We start from the raw sequence: 18,136 nt of genomic DNA, 5'->3' as shown, positions 1-18,136 counted from the left end.
TAAATGTTTAAAAAAATTATAATAAAATACTATTTTTGTTTAAGCGATAAAACTTTTTAGTTTTTATTTAAGAAGTATTTTATTAAATACATTTAAATGCTCGTACAGATTTCTTATGTTCTATTTAGTAATAGAAAATGCAGAAAACAAACTTTGACACAGTGACTTTTGACACAGTGACTTTTGACACAGTGACTTTTAACACAGTGACTTTTGACACAGTGACTTTTGACACAGTGACTTTTGACACAGTGACTTTTGACACAGTGACTTTTGACACAGTGACTTTTGACACAGTGACTTTTGACACAGTGACTTTTGACACAGTGACAATCGTCACGGTTTCGGGCACCTTAATTACATCAAAGTTATATTTTTAGTCACCCTTCACAAAATTCAGTTGTCTGGTACTGTTGGGTGAGTGTGCACCTCTGGTTGATACTACCTACTACATCCCAAATTTATTTTTAATATGAAGTTACTATCTAACCCATTCTAAATTAATTCTTCATATGTTGGTACTACCTACCCCTCCCAAATTAATTTTTTATATGTTGATACCCAAATTAATTAGTTGATGTTCATACACTTATATATTACTAAGTTTCAGTCATTGAAATTTTTTACTAGGGTAAGTATAAAACATCATGATATCACACTAAAATAGTGATAGGTTATTTGAAATGGGATCCATGTTTAAAATAACTTTTCTATACAACTTGATCATGTTTTTATATAGTAAGTGTTTTAAGATTTTTCAGCAAAATAAAGCTATATAAAACTACAGAAAATAAACCAGCAATATTCAAAGAAAACTATACAAAATAGGAAATCCAAAAAAAACAATTTTCAAAAAATTGAAAATTAAAAAAAGAAAAATTTTGTCAAAAAAAAAATATACCTAAATATTTTACTGTTTTTATTTTCTTTTTTTCAAGGGCGTTTGTTATTTACCACTGCCAAAATTAATACAAGTCAAAGACAAAAGTAGATAAAAATAAAACGAAAACAAAAACGTTTTTTGATATACTTTATTCATGACTTTTGTCAGTCAGTATATTAAGGAAATACTTTGTTTTTTTAATTTTTAGGCTAAACTTTACTGTTTTTATCAATGCGCACAGGAAAGTGAGAAAAATAATTACTATTTGTTTGTAAAAATTTATTTTTTATTTTTTAACAAGTTTTTCATGTAAAATAATGAAAAGTCAATAATATTAATGTTCAAATATAAAATATTTGGTTATTTTCTCTACCCCCATTGAAATAGTCTGCACTATTTCTTTGATTCTTTAAATTGTGCTTTTAAACCTGATAGTTTATTTTCTGATGAACTATTGTTATTGATTGAACTATTGTTATTGTGTTATTGTTATTGATGATGCTCCAAAAGCTTGTGGGCTAGTGCATTGTTAATTTACTTTTTTAATGAAATTTTTACGAGTCTATTTAAAACTTTTTAAAAATTCTTTAAATACATTTTTTTCAAACAGAGTGATTGTTATGTTTATAATCTCTAGTATTAACTTTCTAATATAAAATATCTCTATATTAACGTTAGAAAGGAAGTATTTTCAGACAGGCATCAACTTTGATAAATATATTTATAAAAGAAACTATGCTATTCATTTATTTAATTTTTGCTATTCATTTATTTATTTATTGCAACGTAATAATAGGGGAGCTTTGAAGAGAAAAAATATAATAAATATAATTTAATATATAATAATTCAGTATATAATATAATATATAATAGTATAATAAACGTGTAAAGTTGTTGTAAAATTGTTATAAGTTATGTTTTTTTCCTTTAATTGTTGTCATCCAAGAACCAAGGGGTTGTATGTCCACATTTTGTTTTGTTTTTCTGTTTATTTTCAATAAATATTCAACAATCAATAGGGTATGTCTCCAATAAATCTTGTCTTAAGAAGTCTTTAAAAAATATTTAAAAAATTAGTCTGACATTTTAGCAGAAAGTCTTTGCAAACTAAACTTTAAAACTTGATTTTCTTAGAAATACAAAAAAATGGACATACGGCCTCTGGTTCTCAGCTGGCGTATCAAATTCAGTAGCTAAAAATAACAACCAAACTAAAAAAATTACAAAAGTTGTATAAAAACTTTTATAAAAAATTTTTTTTTTTTAGTTATTAAATTTTTCTAAAAATTTTGTTATAACTTTGTTTCCTTGTTTTAGTATTTGTTTTTTTTTCTCAGTAGACAAATTTAGTTTTTTACCCCAAATTATTGAACACTTTTAAAAGTTAAAAGAGGCGAAGTGCCGCGGTCAGTGTATCTAAATATTTTGTTTTAAATGTGAGTGGACAAATTGTGTAACCGCACACACTTCCTGGAAAGGCTTGATTATGTAAAAATAGATATCCTGAAATGGTTCAGCTGTTTGTTCATATCTGGATTTTTCTTATTATAATTATCACTACAATTATTGTTAGCATGTGGATGTTTGTATGTTTGGGAGTTTTGTTTCTCCTGTAGTGTTCAATCAATCATTCGTATTTTGAGGTGGCAAGAAGTTTAACCACTACAAAACACTGATAATTATAATAATGACTTTTTTAATATTGGATTCTGCTTCCAATGAATTTGAGCTTAAAGTTAAGGAAAGTTTGTTTATTGAAGAAAAATCCAGATATGAACAAACAATTAAACCATTTTAAGATATCTCTTTTCACATAAGTTACCATTGTATAAGTTGTTAACTTTTTGTAAAATAATTCAATATCTTTTTTATTGCATTTTTTGCTATTGCCTATTTTGTCGTATATATATATATATATATATATATATATATATATATATATATATATATATATATATATATATATACATATATATATATACATATATATATATATATATATATATATATTGGGTGTCCTAAAAAACAACATTTTTGAAAAATATATGCTGCCACCCCCTCAATGTAGACTATATGATAAAAAAACATAGGATTTAAAAATTTTTTGAGTAATAAATATATTCAGAGGTCCTCAAAACCCTTGATCATTTAATAAGTTCCTAATATTATCAGATAAAAGTGTATAATATTGGGTCTCAAATAAAGCATAATCGTATAAAAATTTCAAAAATGATATTATATTATAAAAAACTTCATTGAATAAAAAATTGTAAAAAAAACTTGATAACATGCACTTTTTTCTTTTTTAATTAATGAACTTCATTTTTATGCTGTCAAGTCTAACATATTTTTATATAATATAGTTATTATTTTTAAAAGTTTGATATAATTTTGCTTCATTTGAGACCCAACATGATACACATTTGAAGAATTTTTTTTTGATAAACGTATATATATATATATATATATATATATATATATATATATATATATATACATATATATATATATATATATATATATATATATATATATATATATATATATATGCACACATACATACATATATATATATATATATAATATATATATATATATATATATATGCACACATACATACATATATATATATATATATATATATATATATATATATATATATATATATATATATATATATATATATATATATATATATATATACATACACATATATATACATACATATATATATTTATATATATATATTTTTGCTGGATTATAGGCATCGGTATCATGAGCATGTAATATAATTACAAAATTGTAATTACATATTGTCCATTGTCTAGATTATTACACCATACTTCGGAGAACATTGATGTTTTTGTACCTCCAAGGCTTCACAGACTTTTCTATCAAATTTTTTTGCCTCTACTTTGAGTGTTTTTGCTTTTTCCCATTTCCCATTCAATTTCCTCATTGCAATTTACTTTATGCATAGCTAATGCAGATTGGTTTAACTTGCCTACAATCAAACATTTCTGGTGTTGTTGAACGGTTATTCATATTCAAAATTTTGATTCGCTAACATACATTTTGGAGCATTTGCACTTAATTGGTTCCTTGTTGGCTGTACTATGGTAATTTTGATTTATTTCTAGATGTTAATGGCATTTTTAAGTTGACATTTGATTTAAAAACAGTTCTGTAACCAGCTTTTCTAAACATTTTTCTAAGCCTGGTATCCATGATTTTCTAAGCCTGGGAAATTGGTATCCATGATTTTCTAAGCCTGGGAGATTGGTATTCATGATAAAGAAATTGTAGGAAAGATATTAGAGTTTTGGTCATCCTTTCTGTTCCTTTTTTTGTATGTTTTAATACTTATACCCCAATAAGCATTTTAGGCATATTGAATATAAATGTTTTTGAGGGTTTACATACATCATGTGAAAGCATAGTGGTACTGGTGGTTGCAGGGCTTGTGATGAAGAAAATCGCCAAGCGTGTTATATCACGCTCGTAAAATTATAATATGTTGTCATCGAGCGCAATTATGCGCGCTCAGGGTCAGTGCCGCGAGAGTGATCTTGAAATTTGAAAATTGCAGAAGACTGTGTTTATAAAAAGCTTTCTATTTGTTATATGACTTTCATTTGTCAGTGTTTAAAGTAGTATCTACAACAGCATATTTATACTACTTCAACAATGTAGTTTTTTATACTTCTCAACTTCTAGTTTTTTATTTGCGCCAGATTGCCATTTTTTTTAAACTCTTAAAGGTAAAAAAAATGCAACTAAACAAAAATGCAAGTGCTTAATAAGTTCTTATAATAGTATTGAAGAATAAATTTGTGGCTAAAATTTTTTGCTTTCATTGTTTTCATATGTATTTAAAATGCTCTTAACTTAATATTTATGATGAACGGTTTTTATATTTCTTGATATTTTTTTAATAATTAATTTTTTTTGTAAGTTAATTAATAATTATTAAATATATATATTTTTATAATTTCTTATTCAAATAACGTCTTTTTTTATCGTCAAAAAATTAATAGATTATAACACAAGAATAATTTGAAATTATTCTTCAAAACTATTAGTTGTAAGTTAAATAACAGATTTTCCCCTCAACTGTTGTCAGCGGTATATATTTTATAAGTTTTAACTGCGTCATTAAAAAAAGAATTTTGTGGAAAAAAAGAATGCTGTAACATTGCCCAAAAAAAGATTATTTTAATTAAGTTTTTTTATGTTAACTTTTAAATTTTTTTCTCTTTCATTTACATTTTTTTTAACTTTATCATTTTTGAAATAATTCAGCATTTAACAGCAGATTTTATGGCTAAAAAGAATTTTTTTTTCATTTTTTTGTAAAAATGGGGCTATTGTAATTTATACTTTCTAAAGTCAAAAAGAAGCATTTTCATTTCTTTTATTCTTGTAGAGCTGCAGTTAAAAGATCGTCACATCCCTTTCTTGCTTCGTAAACAGTGGCATGACTTATTGATTTCGTTTTCTTACTGTGAAGAACAAGAGGCTATTCTAGGTGATTGTTTTTTAGAAGTTCAGAAAGAAGAAAACTGTTTTTTGCAATCATGTTCTTTTTTTTTTTTTTGAATAAATTAATTTTTATTACTTTATAATTAACATATTTTCAGATGAACCTGTTTTGGTTTTTCAAAGAAGTTCTTTTCTTAATGAAAAAGATGAAGAAAAGGTTGAGATTTTCTCAATGGAAACCACTTTTTTTGTTTATTTTTTTTTTAAATTTGCTTAGTTTTATTATTATTTTAAATTTCAATTTATATTAATTTCAAAATTTTGTTTACATTACAGGTTTCCGATGATGTGGTGACAAAAAGATTATTTGAAGAGGTTTGTGATATTTCAATCTTTTAAAACTCTATTTAAACTAGATTTTTGATATTTCAATCTTTTAAAACTCTATTTAAACTAGGTTTTTGATATTTTAATCTTTTAAAACTTTATGTTTAATTTTTTTTCTTCAACAAAAAATATTATAACATCTTTTTCAACTTATAAATAACTTCTTTCTTTTTTTTCAACAACCAACTTGTTCAATTTTTTTTTTCAACAACAAATCTTTAATAACAAAAAATACAAACTAATACAGTAATACTACTACTAATAGATTAATTATTATGACAAGTAAGATAAATTATATTAAATTTTTAATTTACAAAGATTTTGTGTATATCATCTTTGCTGTCCTTGGTATTGCTGCTTGTTTGTGTTGCTTGTTGTTCTTGAATTTTTAATATTTTAATTTTTTCAGAACAGCCAGTGTCAAGTTTTCTATGTTTCTTCATGTATTTAAAAAATTATTGCTCAATAATATAAAGATAGCTTAATTACAAATTCTTCAAAATATGTTTAAAAGCCATAAGAATTACATAATGGCGTAAGTGTTCATTATGTAATTCTTATGATGCATTAGCAACAAAAGCTTAATGAAAAAGTTAAAAAAAATAATAATAATAAAGAACTTTAGTTAATGCATGCAGTTTAACTTATGTTACACAAATTTAAACTAAGCATTTCAGGGTTGGCATTAAAAAATCCACCCAAAAAAATCCAGTTAAAAAAACCAAAAAAAACCCGGGTTTTTTTGGGTTTTTTTAAAATAATATCTTATTTAAAGGATTCTTTTTGCTTGGTTTATTTCTATGATTTATTTATTTCAGAAAACATTTAAACATAATTATGACTAATTAAAAGGTAATTATTATTGAAAAGAGGATATGGATATGATCAGAATATAGTATTTAATAAGAATCAAAATTTTTAAAAGACATGATTTTTTTGAAATATTTCTGAAAAAATAGTCTTAGTATTTTTTACAATATACTTTCAGTGATCTCAGTGGTTTTCATCAACCATATCAAAGTCAGGCCTGTGTTCTATCTTAAAAATTACTCAAGAAACTTTTATTCAAACAGTATTATTATTTGTGTAGCATTAAGTATATTTAACTTGCATATTTCGATGCAATGTGTATTTTTCAGAAAAAAATCTTTATAAGAATGCCATTCGGAAGTGGAAGGAAGAAAGGATGGGAGTGGAAGGAGGTCAGTGAGATAGAAGGGGACAAAAATAGTGTTCAGTGTGACCATTGTTCAGAGAAGATTAGTGGAAAAAATTAAAGAGTTCGCATTCATTTGGAGAAATTGAAAGAGTTTGTATTCATTTGGAGAAGTGTAAAGAGAGAAAGAAGGACACTGATGAACAAGAACCAAGACCTGGAAGCTCAATGAGCAATATTAGCCTCTTGTCAAATGAGTCAGATACTTCAATTTCCGAAGGATCTATTATGTCCAGCTCCACACCTGCAAAAAGGTTTAAAAGTAGTAACTTAAATAACTTTGTAGTTAGAACATCAAATGATCAGAAAGATGCCATAGACAAGCAAGTTGCCCTGTTTTTTTTTAGCTCTAACATGTCTTTTAATTCAGTGGAAAATTGTGAGTTTCAGAAACTTTGCTCTCTTCTTCGTCCTGGGTATGTCCCACCAAGTATGTCCCACCCAAGAAAGAAACTGGGTGGAGATCTATTAAATGAATTCTATGATGATCTGTCAGCTGGGATAAAGAACGAACTGGAAACCAAAAACACGTTGGTAATTTGTCAAGATGGATGGTCTAGTATTCAGAATGACCCAATATAAAAATTGCTCACTCATTTTATGATGGAAAAAAGAGTTATCTGTACAACATAGTTGACATAAAAAATGATTATAATAAGTTTGTATTTGCTGTTTGCACTGACAATGAAGCTAAGATGAAGAAAATGAAAGAGCTGATCAAACAAGAGTATCCTGATATGTTAACATATGGCTGTAATGCACACTATATGAATTTGCTACAGAAAGACATTTGCAATTCTTTTTCAACAATTCTAAAACAGGTTGTGGAAGTTCAGAAATATTTTAGAAATGTGCATATGGCCCATGGTTTGTTAAAGGAAAAAAGTGGATGTATGCCTCAGCTGCCAAATGAAACACGCTGGAACTCTCAAGTTGCCTGCATTGAGACATACCAGAAAAATTATAACTTCTATGTGGAGATCTATGGAGAGAAGATGGAAGATTTTCCAGCCAATATTGGAAGAATAATTGAGAATATAGCCATTAAATGTGAGGCAAGTCGTCTTCTTAGTCAAATGAAAAAATTGGGGATTGACAAGATGCAGAGTGATTCTTGTCATCTCTCTGACGCAGTTCATATCTGGTATTCATTGATAAAGGATGAAGAGCTATCCATATACTATGATGCAATAAAGAAGAGATTTCAAGATGCTGTACAACCCTTTCATATTTTGGCCTATATAACTGACCATCGCTATGTAGATGATTACAAAAGCTTCATTGATAATGATAATGAAAACAGTGCAGAACAATGGTTAGAGGACAGGAACCCTGATTTCTTGGGTTTACTGTACAAGTTTAACTTGAAGGACAGGGAGGTGTTCCCCAAGCAAATGTTCTCAGAATCACTAAAGGTTATCTCTCCATCAGAATGGTGGAACATCATGAAAGGAAAGGTTACTAGATCTCAAATCAGGGATAAAGAGGTTTCTGCCAATTTCTGCAGCTTTTTAGCTTCTCTACACTCCTGTCCTGCTAGCTTAGCCTCAATTGAGAGATGGTTTTCAACCTTTGGATTTGTCTGATCGAAGATCAGGAATCGTCTTGGTGCAGATAAGGCAATGAAACTTGTGAATATTTACAAATCATTTCACAATAACAGGAGTTCCTGTGATGATACTGAATCTGATCAATGTTTAAAGATAGTTTGAATGCAAAATAGGTATTATGTCTTTCATTTTCTAAGCAAAAAAAGCTATTTTTAAAAAAACCCAAAAAAAACCAGTGGGCTGGGTCTTTTTAAAAAAACCTGGGTTTTTTCCAACCCTGAAGCATTTAACTAAGCATTGTTATTCAAAATGTAAAAACATAAGATTTAATGTTCTTTCGCATATATCATTAAAAAATTTTAATGATATATTAAAAAAGGTTTTTAACTAAATTTTAGAAAAAACAAAACTTTATCATGTTTTTGTTAACTTACATTACATGAAAACTGCAAAAGCTCTTTTGTTATCTTGAAATATATATGTTTTATAAAGTATAAAATCTGACTAACAACAAATTGAACATGTTAGCTCCATTTTGACACTAAATTAATTCGAGTCATGCATATAAATTCATGGTTAAAATAACATTTTACAAAGACACTTTTTTAATCATGCGACAATGAGCAAAACTGTAACTTTCAGAAGCATAAAAATGACTTATATATAATAAATTAATTTTAATACTAAAGGTATGTCTTAAACTTTCATGTGTCTGCATCAATATCACCGCACAACACATATTTTGCTTCTTGAACACTGTTAGATGTTTCTTAAAGATTTTTGGGTGCTGATCATAAATATCACATCAAGATTTACGTATCATGTACCGTTTAAGAGAAATCTTCAATTTTATCTAAGTTTTTGCTTAAATTTATATCCAAACATCTCACTCCAGTTAGTGACTTGTCAGCAACAGTTTGTGCAGCTAGTGTTTGTGTTTGTGTGTGTGTGTGTGTGTGTGTGTGTGTGTGTGCATCATTATAGTAAAGTACAGTGTCTGTATCAATATAACAGTAAGTAAATTTAATGCTATAGCCATTTTTCTGTCTGGCGATATGTCTTGTCAATGTTGTAACAGCCACGATACATTCTGCTATATCTGTGGCAAATATACACTTACGTCTCAGAGACGTTCTATAACTGCTCTTGTGAAGAAAGCTTATTATCTGTATTTTGGCTGCAAAATTGGTGACCAAGACAAGGAATGGGCGCCTCACATTTGCTGTACAACATGCAGTGTCAATCTAAGAGCCTGGCTCAGAGGCACTCATAAGAGTATGCCGTTTGCTGTTCTGATGATCTGGCGAGAACAAAAAGACCATGTGATGGACTGTTATTTTTGTTTGACTAATATATCTGGTTTCTCTTCTAAAAACAAGAAGTCAATTGAATATCCTAATTTGCCTTCAGCAAGGAGACCTGTGCCACATGATGACAGTCTCCCAATTCCAAAACCACCAGAGGATTGGACCTTAGATGAACCAGATGAAGAAACTCTAGTGCAGGTAACTGACAGTGACATTGACCCAGATTTTGAACCTTGCTCATCAGGTGATTCATATCTAATAACACAGTCAGAATTGAATGATTTGGTTAGAGATTTGGGTCTGTCAAAAGCAAAAGCTGAGTTGCTGGGTTCCAGGTTGCAGGGATGGTGTGTGCTGTCACCAGGTACGAAAATTTCTATGTTCAGAAGCCGGCACCATGATATCACCAAATTTTTGCTCAAGTCGACAGTCTCTGTTTCTGTTGTAACATTGACATTTGGATTATTCTAGGCCTTGGGTTGTGATCACAATCCAGAAGAGTGACGTCTCTTCATTGATTCGTCAATGCTAAGCCTGATTGCTGTTCTACTACACAATGGCAACGTTTATCCGTCAGTACCTGTTGGCTACGAGATACACATGAAAGAAACATATGAGAATATGGAACTGTTGCTCAAGCACATCAAGTATAGCAGTTACAACTGGAATATCTGTGGAGATCTGAAAGTCTTTGCTCTGTTACTGGGACTGCAGCTTGGCTATACCAAGTACTGTTGTTTCATCTGTGAATGGGACAGCTGTGCTAAAGAGTCACATTATTGTCGACAGAGCAAAAAGTTAGTTCCAGGACAGAAAAATGTTGCACACGAACCACTTGTCGAGCCAGCAAAGATATTTTTGCCTCCTCTACACATAAAACTTGGACTCATGAAGAATTTTGTGAAAGCACTGAACAAGGAAGGTGAAGGTTTCTGCTATTTAAGACAGATGTTTCCAAGAATAAGTGATGTGAAGATCAAAGAAGGCATTTTTGTTGGTCCCCAGATCAGACATGTTATGAGTGACAAGCAGTTTGAAGAGCTGTTAGTTGGCCAGGTTGTTGACAATTTCCTGGGCAATTACAGAGCGCCAAACTACATTGAAGTTGTAGACAAACTTATCCGCTCATACCAGAAAATGAAGTGCAACATGTCACTCAAGGTTCATTTCCTTCACTCGCACTTGGACTTCTTCCCCGTGAATTTCGGTGCTGTCAGTGATAAACACGGTGAGCAGTTTCACCAGGACATTGCTACAATGGAGAAATGATACCAGGGCAACTAGAATCCATCAATGCTTGCTGACTACTGTTGGACACTGGAACATGATGTACCAGTAGTTGAATACAAAAGAAAATCAGGAGCAAAACATTTTTAATTCTTTTGAACTAATGGCTCATGCGGAACATAAGCGTGATTAGATAGGTAAACATATAAATGTCTATTTCTTAGAGTTCCTATGTGATGCAGTAAAACAAAAACTATATTTGTGCATACCCTATAGGCACCTGTCACAATCACCTAAAACTTTTCAGGAAGCAAGACTTTCATAAAAATTTGTTGTGCAGTGTATTCACTTGTTTAAAATTTGACTACTTTTACATTTTCCACCGTGGAATTGCCCATATATATTAGGGTGCTTTGGAAAATTTTAAGTCAAAATTTTTCAGCTCCCTGGATATTTTCCCATTCCTTTCAGCATCAAATACAAGGAAAAGCATACTTCAGAATTTAGAAACAACTCTAAGCCTTGCCAACACAAAGAAAATGTTTCTCATATTATTTAACATTGAAAATGCTACGAAAAAATTGTAACATTGAAAATATAACAAAAAAAAATTATTCAAAATTAAGACTGTTGATATCTAAATTTAAACAATGAAAATAATGAAAATAGTGATATTACAAGGTTTAATTGTGCTAAATTAGTATTGATGCCTTTAAGGGAAAAAATAGTTAGTAATTTTAAATGTTTCCCAGGGTTTGTTTTTTAAAATCCAGTACTTTGTGTCTGTATTTTAATAGTTTGTAACAAATATTGTTTCTGTATTTCATCTTTAGTTAAAGTGTTTGCAAAGTCTGTGATAAGTTTCATGGCCTTTTCGGCAAGATCATTAACAACTTTGGTATGATGAATAAACATAAATACTTGAAAATCGCTACTTGTTTCCCTCTGTGCTGGCGGCAAATGTAACCAGGCAGTTTTAATTCCGAGCAGGTTGAACAGGAGCCATGACTTCTTGCCATTCAATTGTACTAATTTTGTGGATAAAATCAACTGTGGAAAAACTGGTACTCCTTTTTCCAGTGGCTATTTGTTTTTTTACCACTTTTGGCACCAAATTTGCAAAAAAAAAAGAAAAAGTTAAAAAAAATTAGTTGCTTCACCAACCACTTGGTCAATTTTCTTGAACATGTGTAGATCATGCCACAACTAGAGATTATTTGATGGTGCATTGGCTGGAGAAGAGGTGACTAGTCACGCCTTTATGTAGAAGAGTGTGTTAAACATGTAAATACAATGTAGTTTCTCCATTTTATCTTGATCATAATTAAGAATTTTTTGCTGAAGTCAACATTTAATCTTCAAATGTTAACAATTTTGTCTTTCTGCTATTTAATACGACGATCAGTGGTATGTTAAATTTTGAATTTTGAGCGATTTCCGATAGTTTCCCAAGATTTCTTAAATTCTTTAAACTCAGGACTGTCAGGACTGGATGTTGGACCAAAAATCTTTTGCATAGGCAGAACATAAAATTCTTTCCACTAAATGAAACTGAAAGCAAAATAGAAAAGCTTCTTGTCTAGCATCGATTCCAATTGTACACATGCACCATTTTTCCAACCAGAATTTGATGCTGTAGTATCAAAAACTAGTTCAACAATTGACTGTTCTACCTTCCACCCAACTGGGTGTGAAGGTAGAGCAGTCAATTGTTTTTTTAGCTGCTGTTCTGTTGCTTGTTTTTGATTAAGTCACACACTTCAAATCAGCGCCACCCTCTGAAATTATAGCTGCCATGAAAGCTGTTCTTTTACCAGCTTATAAATTTAAACGATCTGCCATTGTTGAAATTTTTTCACTTTTGAATGGATTGTGCGGAAGAGCCAGTTTAATTACTCCTTTTTTACCAGATTGGATGTTTTTTGGTTTCATAGCAGATTTAGTTAGGTTTTCAAAATCTTCATCTTCAGAATTGTCTGAGCTGCATGTAACACTAGAGTCATCTGCAGATTGCAAGTCTACTTCAGGACTTAAAGTTTCAGGTTTTGTGCTCGTTGTTACTGAAAGATTTTGTTTTCTTTTTTCCATTAACCATTCTTTTTGTCAATTCAATTTTCTCTCTGTATTTTCTGTGTAGTTTTTCTTTTGTATGCTCGGTCTTCTGATCCCAAAATAACTCGCTTCTGATCTCTAATTGCTGTTAGAAATATCTTCTTTTTAAATCCATCATAGGTAATTTAAAGTATGGCTGGGTTTGCTAAGTATGGGTCAGGGATAAATTTTTTATGCTGGTTTCAGTAAAAAATATTTAATATTTTCATTTTTCGTTTTTTTATTTATGTTTTTAATTAATTAAACGCATTTAAAATAAAATAAAAACTAAACAACTTTTTTTTAATACAAAAAATTTCAAGAAGTGCTTAAAATGTTCATAATTAAATACAATTTAAGGTGATATAAATATCTAATTATTTAATATCTTTTTGTAACTTTATAAATAAAGTTCAACCAGCTTTTCTACCAACCTAAGTAGAATGTCAGCTTCATTCTTGTTACAAATTTTCATGCATATCAGCACAATTTACAATCATTAGTTCAACTTATCACTTTTCCTAATAAGCATGAGCGCAGACTTGTATATGTTTTGTCTATTATTTTCATAAAAATATAACGAGCAAATTTTCAATTTACTCTCATTTAATTCTAAACTATATAAATATTTTGTCAACAAAAAAATGGTATACATTAGTAATGTTATCAAAGAATAAATTAAGTTTGAAGCGGAATCACGCAGGGAACAGAAAAATACAATTTTTAATTACTAAATAAACTTTAATACTAGATCAAATTCCTCAGAGAGTTCATCAGTTTTCAGCAGTATATATATGCAATAAATTTAATTTCTTGCAATTAATTTTTATAGCAAACTACTCATGATTTAGTATTAAGATTTTCCTTTCAAGATTTTTATTATTCTTTCCACTTGAGGTTTAATATATAATAATTAATAACTGTCAGATACTAAACAAGAATTACTGTTGGATACTAAATAAACTAAAGCTATAAATATATATAAAGAAACTAAAAATATTGTTGGATACTAAACTAACTAAATGTATTGTTGTAAACAAACTAAAAATATTGTTTAACTTGTTATGTTTGTTTTTTTATAAATTTAATTACGTTATAGTAACACAAACATTTTAAAACGTAAATATACATTTTATATATAAAAGATATATTTTTAAGATTGTTATGGATTAGTTCAGGGCAGTTATATTAGAAATGATAACTATGTTGTCTTATTAATCGAAGTATAAAAGTTCATCCTTTATAATACATAAATTTTGTTTTGTCAAATCTTTAACATTTTTTCAAGGCTCGTCATAATATATTGAATGCAAGATATCCAATTCCAGTATCTGATGCAGAAATGTTGGGTGGAATATTAGCGCGCATCGATGAAGGACCATATGATGAAAGCGTTCATAAGCCAGGCTATTTTAAGTATACTTTTCCTTTTTTTAAAAATCCTAATTTTTACTTATTGAAGTTGATTTTTACTTATTTTTATTCATTTTTACTTATTTTTATTCATTTTAACAATGAAGTAGAGTAAAAGCGGGTAGAAATGAAATAAAGAATATGGGATAAATAAAGGAATGAAAGAATATGGGATAAATAAAGGAATGAAAGAATATGGGATAAATAAAGGAATGAAAGAATATGGGATAAATAAAGGAATGAAAGAATATGGGATAAATAAAGGAATGAAAGAATATGGGATAAATAAAGGAATGAAAGAATATGGGATAAATAAAGGAATGAAAGAATATGGGATAAATAAAGGAATGAAAGAATATGGGATAAATAAAGGAATGAAATATTTATGTTTATCCTTTTGCACCAACTTATTTATTGAATAAAAATTTTGTTAATATTTTTTGATCATGTTGTAGATAATCATTTAATCTGAATAAGATGATATAAAATTTTAATACAAAATAAATATTTTTTTTTTAACAGTCAAAATTTTAATCGCTTAATTTTTTTTTTTTTTTAAACTCTTTAAAGTGAAATTAGCTGGCATCGAGCTTAAAACATATACTTGTATAATGTATAACTTTATACGCCGGTCTTTTTTTCAAAATTAAATTTGCTATTTCCTGTAAAAATTTATCAGTTAAAAACAAAAATGGTGAACTGTGTGGTTGAATGAAATACCCCAGTTATTTGATTGGTAAATAGGGCTTTTATTAGTTAATTATGTCTAAACTGACCAATGAATCTTTATTAATTCCTCGTTCAACTATCAAATTGATTATTATCAAATATATTCTAATATAAAATATGCATCAAAAAAACTTGCATGCAAAAAAATACACTGAAGACCAAGTTGCGCTACCACTGGCAAAAATAAAAGGTGGCAAACTTTGACTCAACCAAGCTGCTAATTCATTTAGCATACCAGAAGCTCTATATAGGCATGTCAATGGCAGTGGTTCAAACACAAAATTGCAGTATCATTTTGAATTAACTCTGGTAGATACACTCATCAAATTATCTGATTTAGGCTTTGGTAAAACTTACAATGATGTCATCACTTTAATTACTGACTATTTGCATCACCAAGGTCAATCTTATCTGTTTTCCAACGATACACCAAGGAAAGATTGGTACAAGCTTTTCATAAACCAATGGAGTCATAAGTTAAGTATCAGAGCTGTTGGCAATATTTTATCACTCAGAGGCACTTCTTGCAAGAAATAATATCAAAGTATTTCTACAGACTGCAAAGAGAGTTCTTGCCATGTTGGTATTTATTAGCATGTCAGAAGAGTTTGGCGCAAATTACTTCAACAGTTTTATGCAAAGACAAAGTTCAGCAACTTGTCAAAAGTTTTAGTGAATTGCAAGTTTTTAGCTTTGGTGAAGTTTTTAGATGCAAATCACTGAATTTCAAAATACAAAATAGTTTCTGCTTAACATCAAGAAAATCGATTAATTTAAATTACAATTTGAAAATGTGTTTAAAATACTTTTATTTCAACCTGAGCTTTTGTCATCTCAACAACCAAAATCTATGCTAGTGCCACCACCACCACTAGCTACACCATCTCAGCCACTGCCTTCTGAATTTACCTTAACAACATCTAACATCAGCATACAGTCAACTTTCCTGCATCCAACCTTTAATATAACTCCAGTTATTTAAAAGGAAATTAAGAAAGAGGTTAAAAAATAAATACAATCAGCCCAATCATTTGCCGCAGCTTTGCAGCAAATTTTTTGCACCCAAAATGTTGACACAAAAAAGCAAAAAAATGCCAAAATGCAATAAGGTTTGTCTCAGAAAATATGAAATATTCAAAAATTGAAAGATGCTGACAGCAAAAAAGCAGTATAGCAAGCTAGGAAACAACATAAGCTTGACTTTGACAATGAGCAGCAGATAAATCAATCAACAACAGCGACTCCAACAACAACAACAACAGCAGCAAACCAAGTCAAGTGTAAAAAGCAAACTAAGTCAAATGTAAAAGTCATAATGTTTTGAGCTTCAGCAACTCAAAATAGTGAATGGCATCAGTGCAAAAATTCAAAATTTAAAGTTTTGCTTTGTCAAACATTTTTGACTAAAATAAAAAAGTTAGTTTTTTTTGGTATGCATTTAATATTTTGTTTAATTCAAAAAAATTTAGCCCAAACTATTTCATTTGACCCGCTTTTAATCTATAACTTATAATATTATTATAATATAAGTTGCCAATCAATTTTTTTTTTGCAACATTATAACTTACAATATTTAATCAAACAATTTGCAAAATTTTGGTTTTTAGAAGAAAAAAAATATAAAAATTTTGTTGCTTGATCAAAAATTTAAATTCCTATTAAAAAGCTTAATGTAAAATATCTCTGTGTAAAAATAAGTTTTTTTATGTTTTCAGAAATTTACTATCAAAGTATTTGCCTCAATATGCATTTGGTACTAATAAAATTATCCAGTACTTTCATGTTTCTGCTGAGCACCGTCTTTTTGCCCAATATAAAGAAGTTAGTGATAGATGTCAGGAAACATGTGAAAGAACATTTTTGAACTATTGTCGCAGTTTACCATTTTATGGGTGAGACATTTGTCTTGAAGACATTTTTCTGTGTTGCAACAATTTTAATTATTTACATGAAAAAATGATCAGTAGAGGTTGTAGTAGATTTCCAGTTTGTAGATACACACACAAATATATATATATATATATATATATATATATATATATATATATATATATATATATATATATATATATATATATATATATATATATATATATATATATATATATAAAAATTAGTAGGTTCATCAGGAAAAATGTCTAAACATCAAAAAGTTCAAATTATAGAAAAATTATTTCACAGGAAGTTGGGAATTGTTATAAATCCTGTGAAATAATTGTTAAATAATTGTTATATAATCCTGTGAAATAAATTTTCTATAATTTGAGCTTTTTGATGTTTAGACATTTTTCCTGATGAACCTACTGATGGAGAAACATGCTGTTGAAGAAAAAAAAATAGATAAGTGTTTTTACTAATTTAGTATTGCTCTGTTTTTTAAGAACATTGAGCACTCTATTTGTATAATACACACATATATTTATCAACCCTTGGAATTAGGAAAAATGAGTTCAGCAATAATTTGCTGACTTTTAGAGGTCACCAAAAAAAATTTGATAAAAAGATCTTACCATAAATCATAGAAACAAGGTCAGCAATTTTTTGCCGACTTTTTGCCAAACACTTTTAGGTCGGCATTGCCGAATGCCGACCCTAATTCTGAGGACTGATATATATATATATATATATATATATATATATATATATATATATATATATATATATATATATATATATATATATATATATATATATATATATATATATATATATATATATATATATATATATATATACTGGGCCTATTCTAGGAAAAAAATTGGGCGGCGGTGCCCCTAACCCCCATTCCACATAATATTATTTTAATCAAAAAAAAAAATTTAATTTTGATTATAAAAATATATTTAAGTAA

The 18,136-nt window shown here is 28.6% G+C and overlaps 1 protein-coding gene across 2 annotated transcripts in view; it reads left to right on the top strand.

The window, feature by feature from the left end:
* LOC100206907 (FERM domain-containing protein 8) overlaps positions 1 to 18,136 on the top strand; it is a 78,079-nt gene that overhangs the window by 19,522 nt on the left and 40,421 nt on the right. The window contains exons 4-8 of one of the 2 annotated variants that reach the window (XM_065805285.1): positions 5,310 to 5,411; positions 5,524 to 5,582; positions 5,702 to 5,740; positions 14,432 to 14,559; positions 17,001 to 17,177. In XM_065805285.1, the coding sequence (XP_065661357.1) occupies positions 5,310 to 5,411; positions 5,524 to 5,582; positions 5,702 to 5,740; positions 14,432 to 14,559; positions 17,001 to 17,177 (505 nt within the window). The remainder of the gene's footprint in view (positions 1 to 5,309; positions 5,412 to 5,523; positions 5,583 to 5,701; positions 5,741 to 14,431; positions 14,560 to 17,000; positions 17,178 to 18,136) is intronic. The other variant, XM_065805286.1, reaches the window with a different exon arrangement.

This window comes from Hydra vulgaris, chromosome 09 (assembly GCF_038396675.1).
Source record: "Hydra vulgaris chromosome 09, alternate assembly HydraT2T_AEP".
Lineage (NCBI taxonomy): Eukaryota > Metazoa > Cnidaria > Hydrozoa > Anthoathecata > Hydridae > Hydra > Hydra vulgaris.
Note: the sequence above shows the minus strand (reverse complement) of the source record. Positions and strands in the feature narration are given on the sequence as shown.